Source organism: Pelophylax lessonae (assembly GCF_965119305.1).
Source record: "Pelophylax lessonae genome assembly, chromosome: 1".
In the NCBI taxonomy this organism is placed as follows: Eukaryota; Metazoa; Chordata; class Amphibia; order Anura; family Ranidae; genus Pelophylax; species Pelophylax lessonae.
Genome location: NC_138768.1, coordinates 316,039,737 through 316,051,098, shown reverse-complemented (window position 1 = coordinate 316,051,098; position 11,362 = coordinate 316,039,737). Strand labels below are relative to the sequence as shown.

The 11,362-nt window shown below is 39.6% G+C and overlaps 1 protein-coding gene across 1 annotated transcript; it reads left to right on the top strand.

The window, feature by feature from the left end:
- Positions 1-6,743: 6,743 nt before the first annotated feature.
- Positions 6,744-7,595, top strand: LOC309554546 (olfactory receptor 5V1-like; the record flags this gene model as incomplete). The annotated part of the gene is made up of 1 exon (XM_082256286.1): positions 6,744-7,595. One exon carries the CDS (start codon positions 6,744-6,746, stop codon positions 7,593-7,595), a length of 852 nt encoding a protein of 283 aa, XP_082112412.1.
- Between the last annotated feature and the right edge of the window lie 3,767 nt (positions 7,596-11,362).

The window sequence follows — 11,362 nt, the reverse complement described above, 5'->3', positions numbered from 1 at the left end:
GTGCTGGTGCTGTAGCCTTTGTTTCTGCCAGAAGCATTATCAGGTTCTTTTTTGAATGAATGGATGTACCTAGGTAACAAACTAAACACTGATATCTTATTATTATCATTTTTATAATAATAATAATAATAATAATAATAATTATAATGGTGAACATATTACATGGATGTTTGCAACATATTATAGGACATATTTAAAGAGGACTGTGCAGTATTTATTTATTTATTTATTTTTATTCATAATGAACAGGAATAAAAAAAAAAAAAAAAATGATTGTGACTCTTCCTTTATTATTTGGTTCAGGTCAAAATTGATATTACACAAAGCAAGCCAAACGTCAGGCTGCCTCTACTGTGATGTCTCTTTGATAACCCCAAATGCTTTGGAAATTATTTTATTAATGTATTACATGTTTATTTTTGAAACAAAATTACATACACATAGGTATGACGTATAAATAAAATATTAATTTTAAAAATGTTAAACTTGTTTAAAATGTTACTTAGTTATGTAGAACTAGAAAGTAGTGAAAATAACTAGAATTAGTTTGACTTTTAAAAAAAGAAAAAGTTAAAGTAGTTAAGAAAGTGTAAGCTGTTGTTCCCTTTAGACTTGACATCATATTCCCTGAGTGGACTAAAACGTATTTATAATTATACTAAGTCTTCAAAAAATGCATTCTTTATGTCGTAAGCTAAAATTCATGACTGATTCTGTTTTGAACTATGAAATTACAATACTTACTTTATAGTTCAATTCTAAATAGGGGATTGGAAAGTAGGTAAGATAAAAAACAGTGGTATCCCTTCTTTTTGTTATACCATCTCCAATAGCAAAAAAATGCATGTTATTCTTATCTACATATCTGTTCCTGTAGAACATGTTCCATTATTCATAAGATAAGCATATGTATACAATATGTTGCATTGGAAACAATCTATAGTATGTGTGAGGTTAACAATGTTTCATAAGTAAAGGAAAAGTGCAGTTAAAAGCAAAGTGCACTTATCCTTTTGTCCATTTTCCCCTGCTCTAACTAAACAACACCATCCCCTTCCCCCTCCACAGATGCATACTTACCTTGTTTCGATGGCCAAAGTTCCGCTGTTTGTTTACATCCACTGTCCTTACAATGCATGCACATTACAGACTCTTAGACTTCTATAGGATCATCTCCAGTCACACAGCACCATAGAAGTCTAAGGAGCACTAATGCGCAGGTGTTGACAGGACAGTGAAGACTTGTGTGGCTAGAGGTAAGCAAACAGCTGTACCGTGGCTATTGGACTGAGGTAAGTATGCCCCTGGGAAGTGGGAGAGTGGGTACGGTCAGGTAGAGTAAGGGAAGGGGCAAAAGGATGAATGCTTTTATTTTAAATGCACTTGTCATGTAAATTCCAACTGCTTTCATCAAATGAGAATATTTTCCAAGTTTCTGTACAACATGGAAATCTTTAATCAAATGTTTATGAATGTGGATCCTATGGCTGATATACGCTATATTGTCAAAAGTATTAGTATACCTGCCTTTACATGCACATAAACTTTAATGGCATCCCAGTCTTAGTCCATATTAATATTGACTTCAAGGTCCATAAAGACATGGATGAACTTGACTGGCCTGCACAGAGTCCTGGCCTCAACCCGATAGAACACTTTTGGGATAAATTAGAGCGGAGACTGCGAGCCAGGCCTTCTCGCCCAACATCAGTGCCTGACCTCACAAATGCGCTTTTTGGAGGAATGGCCAAACATTCCCATAGACACACTCCTAAACCTTGTGGACAGCCTTCCCAGAAGAGTTGAAGCTGTTATACCTGCAAAGGGTGGGTCAACTTAATATTGAATCCTACGGACTAAGACTGGGATGCCGTTAAAGTTCATGTGCGTGTAAGAGCAGGTGTCCCAATACTTTAAACAATATAGTGTATGTGTCGTAATGTTGCTGGGTTCTTGAACTCCTATTAAATGTGTTTGTATTTTCACTAATGAATTTTCAATTGTGCATTGCTTTTTAAATATAGTAAAGCCAATGTCAAATACATAAAATTTACATTTTTTTTAATGGGCACTTTTTCCCTTAAATTCATGGATATTTGGCAAAGACAACCTTAGATCAGCCAATGCATAAGGTATGTGTGTGAAAATAAGATGCACTAGACATGTTGTGTTCAAGCAGCACCTAGAGTTCCCTGAACCTTGGGAAAAAAATTGTTGTAGAAGGTGTAATGGTGCACTAATAAGAAATTACTTTTAAGATATAAGAAAACAAATATTGAACATATATGAGTTCTAAAATAAATACTACTCAATCAATGATTTTGAGCACTTTGCTTTTGTCACTCATCGTATTTTGTATTGATTGAGTAGTATTTATTTTAGAACTCAAATATGTTCAATATTTGTTTGCTTATCTCTTGTAAGTAATTTCTTATTAGCGCACCATTACACCTTCTACAACAATGCATAAGGTATGTCAGGTAAGCTCCCCTAGACTGTAAACTGCAGAGATCAGTGGACAGTTAATTTATATATTTCAACCCATTACAATGTCACTGTTCTTTGGCGATCCTTTGCAGAAATTTCTGATGCATATACCGTTCGAGATTCTCATATGCCTATGTCAGATTCAATAAACTGCACAACCATGGGTTCCATGTACAAAGTGTCTAAAGGGAGCACAAGTACATACCTCTGAACTATTAGTTCTTGCTCACAAGGCGTACCTTTCAGAGCAGTTTAAATGATCAATGAAGCCACTAAATTGGCTATCAGTGAAGTACCTGATGCAGCTCTGGACCTTCTACTAAGCAGATGCTACTTAAATGGAGTCATTGGCATTTAATGCTGAAGTGGCGGCATTAGCTGAACGGCCCTGCTGATTTCATCTTGTATAGTGGGATGGATGAGGCCAGAAGTAACTAGCTTGTGATTGATTCTCCTTAAAGCTTATCTTCATACATAGGTGAAATAAATATATGGGATCTGTTTTATCTCGTGTCCAGAAGTGCTCCCAGCAAGCCTGGGATGTGACAGTGAAGTTGAAGGAAATAGTGTGGAAAAGCATGAGATATCATCCCGGCATAATTTTTGAAGAATGAATACCCCTTGATGGTGATATAAAAGGACTTTGACATACAAAGTTATTTTAGTTTTGTTTAGTTTGGTCCACAACAGAAAAAGAGCCTCAATCCTGTGGAGTGGGAAAGCACAGGGGAAGAATGTTTGGCACTATGCTGGATCATTCTTGTATAGTGTCTTTATTTGCTACATGCTGAGAATGCAAGCTAAAGAAATTTGAGTTTGTCTTTTATGGTTTTACGCAATAAAGTTCAATTTTGAAAACGGATCGCACTATGAGTTCCCCTTTATGATTATATGTTGCCACCGATGTTGAGGGATATCTGGAGGAGTGCTGGCGGTCCTTTTAAGAGGTTCCTGATCGGGGTGTCTGCGAGTGGTCCGATGTGAAAACCTAGGCTGAAATAATCCTATAAAGCGCCAGTTCCATGACATAAGGGTACTACCTAGGGGGCTCACAGAGGTGCGGTGGAGGTGTTCACCATCCTGTCTATGCTTTCAAAATATTGAAGAGGATTTCACCACATTCACTTGGGACTATTGCATTGAAGTGGTGTATATGGGAATTGACCAAATGTTTGGTCTTTCGTAGGACTGTCATACATTTTGTCTTAAAGCGCTGCTAGTGTTGACATGCGACCTTCTAGTTTTATATACACACCCTCTTTTCAGCTCTTATTATTCTTATAGCAGCAGCTGTAGATCTATTAGTGAGTTATTTCTGACAGCATATACCACTAATGTTTTTTCTGTTCCACAAGCGCTGAGTGAGTAGGTATTGGTTCTTTTAGGTCTGTTTACTTGCTCTGTTTGTTTCTATATTGGATCTTTGCTGAATAATTAATCTGGACAACACTTTTGTGTGTGGACTGTTACACAGATTGTTTGCTGTGGGGAGTGACCACATATTATGGCATTACTTTATAGGATGGTATTTTGCACTGTAACATATAGGAGAAATTTTTTTTTATTGATGTGTGTGATTTAATACAATAATAATGGGTGCAAAATTTGCGCCAAGCATGGCCAACCTGTTCGTGGCCAAGTGGGAGGAGGATATCGTGGAAGGTATGCCTAGGCCCGAGCTGGTGCTCAGGCATAGGTATATCGACGACATCCTCCTCCTATGGGATGGCGATTCACTGATTCACTGCAGGAATATATGTCCATGCTCAACACTAATGATAGGGGCATTAGCCAGCAGTAGTTCAGCGACTCGGAGATTCATTTCTTGTATTTGACTATCAAAGTGGTGGATGGTCAAGTTACGACATTCACCCACTTCAAAGAGACTGACAGGAACGGATTTATTGATACCACCAGTTGCCATCACTCTGCATAGCTCAAATCCGTTCCTGTCAGTCAATTTCTGCGGCTCAAGCGGAATTGTTCTCGGAGAGATGACTGTCTGCGGGAGGCCTCTGTGCTAAAAGGTAAATTCTTGGAGAAAGGATATAATGATAAAGAGCTAGATGAAGCATTTCTACGGGCTGACCAGCGAAATAGAGAGGATCTTTTGTGTCCTAGGATTAGAGAAAAGAATGACACATTCGGGCATGCCTTTTTCTCATCTTATTCAGCCCAGCACTTTTCAGTCAGGAAGATCCTACGTAGGCATTGGCACATCTTGCGAAATGATGGGGTTCTTGGCCCTCTCATCCCAGAACAGCCCCAGTTGGTTTTTAGGGGGGTACCTCCATTAAAGTTGCAGGTGGCTCTGTACATTAGAGATCCCCCTAAGGTATTGTCTTTTTTTAAAGAGAAAGGGGGTTTCTATCCTTGTAAAAGATGTGCCATATGCAAGTTAAATCATACTAAAAGTAGAAGAGTTGATTCATTTAAATCTAGCTCCACCGGTCAGGAATTTAATATTAAACCCTTTATCTCTTGTACCACCAGGTATGTTGTATACCTTATCAGGTGCCCATGTGGGCTCGACTATGTTGGCCTCACAATCCGAGAGCTACATGTCAGGCTCAAGGAGCATGTGGCCAACATAGTCAAAGGTTACCCAAAGCACAGTGTGTCGCGTCACTATGACCAATGTCATCAAAGGGACCCCAGTGGCACTATGTTTTTGGGCATAGACAAGATTAAATCCCATACTCCCTTGGGGTTAAATATAGATTGGGATCTAAACATTAACAACTCCTAATCATATTTGATATGTTGTGATTCTGTGTTCTATTGGATTCCCATATTCTATTTTTCATGAGAATCGTGTCATTTTGTCTTATTTTATGAATTTCTGGACTTTTTAATTGTATTCTACATTTTTTTGTGTTAAATTTATTGATTTACTATAACTGTAACAGAGTGGTTGAAATTGGTAATGTGGGTCTCCTTTGTGCAATCTGCTTTGTGGCCACTAGATGGCGCCGGTCTCTGGCCTGGTAGCCAATTATTTAGTTTGTGTTTGAATATATGGTTTAATTACCATTAGTCATGTTTATCTGTGTTTCAGCCTTCAATGGTCCAGCAGGTGAAATGGTTGACCATTTAAAATAACCAGAGAAATAGTGGCTATCTTTGTTAATAAGAGGCTGGTTATCGTCTCTATACATACACTTCTGGGTGCTGGAACGCATCTTCTGATGTCCGGCTTGCGGGATGTGATAGACGCTCCGCCAGCCTCCATCGATATAAATATAGCGGTGTCACCATATGGCCACACCCCTTGGCGACATCAGCCTATGACGAAACGTGTAGGGAGGAGCCTACGGCGACGCTCGCTACCATGAGGAGACGCCGTGGCCATCTTGTTGGCGGTCTACATGGACGCGGATTGCAAGTGAAGGGGGACTTCCATTGCCTTTGAGATTCCACTCCCATGTAAGCATTATGAAACTGTGCGTGCAATAAATTTGTCTTTACATATTACGCTATGAGGATGCCTGTTTTCTGTTTTACCTGAGCACTTTACCTATGGAGGAGATTGTACCTGTCATAACAGTGGGAGTGCCGGTGTGACTATATACCTGAATTCTGAACATGACCTTTGTAATGTGTGTCCATGTTTTTTGGTAAGAGGCAGTGTGTCTTCTGGCTCGGTGGTGGTTCTCTGGATCTATAGCTTTTGCACTTCTGTGTGTGGGGTGGACACTTTCATATTGTGAACTTTCCCTTATATGTGGACTTGCATTTCTGCCAAATACCAATAAGATTAGCGCTACACCTTTATCTTCTATGTACTATTGATCTATTCCTAGAATCAAGATCCGTGTTAGCTGCTTTTCGCCTATTTTTTAATATTAATTATTATTGTTTAAGCGCAGCAATACTCCTGTATAATAATTATAGAGAACTGAACCTTATTATAAATCATTTTCAAATACCACAGCAAAATAGCTGAAGATCCACTCAGTATATCTTATTTTTATATAGATATAATGGATTTGGATCGCCCAAAGATTTTTTTTTTTATAGAATTCCCCCAGAGATGTGAGACATCTTTTCAACAGTATTAATACAATTTTATGAAATATGCATGGAGTAGGGATTACTAGGTATAAATATCTCCCTTTTTTTTATAAAACAAAAGGTACAAAGAGACTGTGCTGAAAAAGAATGCCACACTTGCTGATGGATTTATCTTCCAAGGCCTAGTGACCTTTCCAGCATACCAGTCATGGGTCTTTATGATAATCACTCTTGCTTACATCATGACTGTGGCTGCAAATTCCATGGTTATATCTGTTGTCTGCTTTGATTCCCGTCTTCACACTCCTATGTATTTCTTTTTGGTCAATCTCGCTATAATTGAGTTATTGTATACTACAGCAATCACTCCAAATACTTTAAACAATGTGCTAAGGGAAGCCAAAGGAATCTCATTTGTAGGCTGTTTTGTTCAAATGTTTACATTTATAACTTTAGGAGGCTCAGAATGCATTCTGCTTGGTATCATGGCATATGATAGATATGTCGCTATATGCCAACCTCTATTGTATACTGTAATCATGAACAAGTCCCTTTGCATCTATATGTCAATTACCTGCTGGACTATTGGGTTAATAACTTCAATAGTGAACACTGCTCTTACAGCTACATTACCCTATTGCCGTGACCGCCTTATTAGACATTATTTCTGTGAGATTCCACCACTTTTAAAGATATCTTGCAAGAACACGTATATTAATGAATTAGTGGTCTTTCTTTTTGGTGGCAGTGTGATCCTGGGCTCCCTTCTTCTAACTCTTATCTCATACATATTTGTTATTCGGGCAGTAATCAAGATCCCAAGTGCCAGTGGAAAGAAAAAGGCTTTCTCCACATGTACTTCTCATCTCCTTGTGGTCAGCATGTTCTTTGGGACAGCTATCTTAACATATCTCCGTCCATCTTCACAGTCATTCTATAATAAGGATCACATATTTTCTCTGGCATATGCTATAGTCACTCCACTTATCAATCCTTTATTATACAGTTTTAGGAATAAAGATGTTCAGAGGGCACTATGGAAGATCTTACACCGGTGGAGGCAACCTGCATACAGAGGTGCCAGGTTTTCTTAGCTGCTACTACCATATGTATAAAAAGATAGCATATGATGGATTTTGTTCTGGAAGGAAACCTAACCCAAAATCAAGACACATAGTCAACACACTGCTCACACAATATCATAGTGGAGATCCAGAAAATGAAAAAGAAACCAGTTGTGAGTGGTACATGCAGTGTGCAATGTTAATGTGCCACTCATCTTTGCCCTTTCTTAATATTTTGTGTATTGTTTTGTTACAACCTGTACAATGTTTCATAAGGAACATATGCTGCATGTGTTAGATTGTGATCTGTTTCAACGGTCTGTTGCAGCTATGAAATTGTCAATGAGTTAAAATCTGATGACTTATTATATAGCTATATTGATGGACCCAGTACAATTTTGGTTTTCATTCCCAGAAGATAAGTTATGGGCCTCTATTGAAAAGGAAGTAACACAAGGTCATGACCTTTTTGCTCTTTTGCGATAGCCTCATTACTATCTTCTAAGATAGATTCCCCTAAATTTCTTACTATTGTTTCTACTTTAGATGCATTGAAAGCTACATTAAGCAAAGTAACATCTCTAGATATTCTTGAGAGCGTTAATAAACAATTAAAACCTGGTGCACACTAGTAGTTTTCTTTCGTTCAACCCAGCATGGCTGAACGAAAAAAAAACTGACAGCTCAGAAGGAGCTGCTGTACCAACGTCGGATAGTTAGCACAGCGGCTCCTTCTGAGCTAAAGTTTTTTTTTCGTTCGGATCTCCCTCCTCCCCTCTGTGCTATTGTTCTGAAAGGGGGGACAGTCCTGAATCCAGAAAACTATGGTCAGCACTCTCAAACATTGGCTGAGAGTGTTGATCGGGAGCCGTTCGGCAGACCTTTCTCGGTCATGCCCATTCAACAGAAGCAGGCCGAACAGCCGGCTTCTGTCGGACCGACTACAGTACACATGGGCTGAATGGTGGCTGGTTTCTATTGAACCAGCTGATGCTGTCCGACATTCGACCCGACACTATGTTTAAGAGCTTATGAATACTTTATTTTAGACCTTTCAGTACAAGAATGGATTTTACAAGGATGCAATTTTCTGACCTTTCTCCCAGTTGATAGACACTTAAAGGATAACTATAAGATATCTAGGATTACATGGGTTCATTCTTCTAGCCCAAAAAAGAAAGTTCAGATTCCTAAATCGATTTGGCAATTTTTAATGAACAACAAAACAAAAACGAAAGGTATATCCTTTTTTTATATATATATATTAACTTGTTGCCCAACACAGCACAGCCTGAAACACCATATGTAACTAATCATGGCATAATTTATTTACTCTCAATAGATTTTTATTGAATAAAAGGAAAACATACAATAACCAATGTATAGCTAAAGCAATCAGTATGAGGAATATGAGTAACAAGAACAAAATTGGATGGGTCCATACAAAAAAAATTAGAGCACAATGCAAAGTTTTCCATCACCAAAAAGAATCAGAGCATAAAAATAATAATGCTGAGAGATTCTAGATGCGGTTAGTGAGGCTAGAGAGTCAGGGTGTCCTGCCCTCCCAGTGCCCCAACATAACATAATGCACCTGTAGGGGAGGAGACCCATAAAAAATGACCGCAAGAACATAGTAGCTAGATTAACAGCAAGGTAATATAAACAATGACAACAGAAATGTAGTTGCTAAAAGTGTTCAGGGGGTGTGATCAGCACTCTCAGGATAAAAAAGGCAGTGGTCTGGGAGAAGACAAGAGAAAGAAGAAAAGAGTAAAGGTTAGAGGGAAGCAAAGACAGCTAAAAAAAAAAGGGGGGGGGGGAGAGAAAAGACCAAAAAGCAAAAAGTAATTCTGTCAAAAGCAAAGGTGTACCCAAACAAAAAAGCATCACAAGAAGGAATTGGGGAATGGATACATTCAAATAGCGTGCCCAAGGTTCCCAAATTGCCTCAAGTTTATCATGAGTATTTTCCAACTTGCTCACTAATGCTTCTTGAGACATAATCCAGGAGATCTTTTGTTTAGCTTTCAGAAGGGAAACATGGGGTTGCTTTCAGGCTCCAGCAATGGTGATCTTGGCACCTGTTAACATAAATGTGATCAATTTCTGCATGAACTTGGTAGCTGGTCTCACCGGGGCATTGAGGAGAATGATTTGAGGAGATTTGAAGATCTGGACGTCCGTGACCTTTCGGATCATGCTAAAGATCCCGCTCCAAAAATTCTGGGGTCTGGGGCAGCACCACCAAACATGGGGAATGTCCCCCTGAAGTCCGCAGCCTCTAAAGCATAATGAGGAAGAGGATGGGTATAATTTAGCCACTCTGGTCAGAACCAGATACCATCTGGAAAGCACTTTGAGGTTGGTCTCAGCTAAATATACATTGGTTATACCTTGCTGAGGTAGCTGCATTGTTCCAGGCTTCAGGAGCCCATGTAAAGGCCAGATCTCGCTCCCAATCCAGCATATATTGGGTTTTGGACTAGTCGGCCTCCAGAGCACAGTAAATGATAGAGATACCCTGCCTCCTGTCATCATCCTGGCTACACCAGTTTTCATATGGCGTAACTTGTAAGAGACGAACCCGGACTCCTTCCAGGGAGTGTAGGAAATGTGACAGCTGAGTGTATCTGAAGTGTTCAATGGGGGCAAGCCCAATTTAGTTCTGCAGTGTGATTCCGATAAGGGACCTGTGGTGGACAGGGAGTGACCTATCCTGAACATACCTCTATTTAACCACCAATAAAATGAATGAATATCTTGACCCGGGGGGGAATTTGGGGTTCCTAAAAATATGAGCTAATGGCTGAATAGAGGAAACGAATGCAGGGTTGTGTTTCAGAGAGTCCCACAATGCCAGGGAATGGGATAGGGTACGGGCCATGATAGAGGGCCTAGATTTAGGTGCACACCACAACAAAAAATCTATCGTATGGTGGGGTACCGCTTGCCTCTCAATAGAGACCCAATCTGGAATTCCTGCTTTCCTATAAACATCAGATAATTGTGATAGTTGCACTGCCTTATAGTACCAAGTTAAATTAGGTAGGCCAAATCCTCCCTGTTTACGAGACCTATATAAAATCTTTTTAGTGAAACGGTACCCCCTTCCTCCCCAGACGTATTTATTAAGATGAGCTTGGAATTTCTGAAGGAATTCCCTGGGGATTGTGATAGGGAACGAGCGAAAGTAGTACAGGATTTTAGGTAGCAGGGTCATTTTTATGGAGTTTATTCTCCCCAACCAAGAAAGAGATAAAGGGGACCACAAATCGATATCAGAGAGAAGGGATTTAACAAATGGGGAGTAATTATGGCAGAAGAGTGAGTCTGGATTAGGCGTCAAGTTGATTCCCAAATAAGGAATAGAACTATCAGACCAAAGGAACTGAGACCTAAGATGAGCTACTTCTCCGGGATCCAAGTTGACATTCAAGGCTAGAGATTTATCATAATTGACCGTGAGGCCCGAGGCCCGAGGCCCTCGAAAAAACTTTGCAATAGATCACATATAAACGGAAGAGAGATAAGGCGTGAGGAGACAAACATGAGGATGTCATCCACGAATAGGGCACATTTATGTGAGGAAGGACCACAGGGTGTTCTCTTATCTCTTCTGTTCGCAATAGCAAGAGATTCAATGGCCATAGCGAAAATCAGGGGGGAGAGCAGGCAACCTTGCCTCATTCCACAGGCAATATTGAAGGGGGCAGAGTAGTGGCCCTGTATCCTGATCTGAGCCATGGGGTTAGAGTACAGTGTAGAGATTATATTCATAAAAGAGAGTCCAAAGC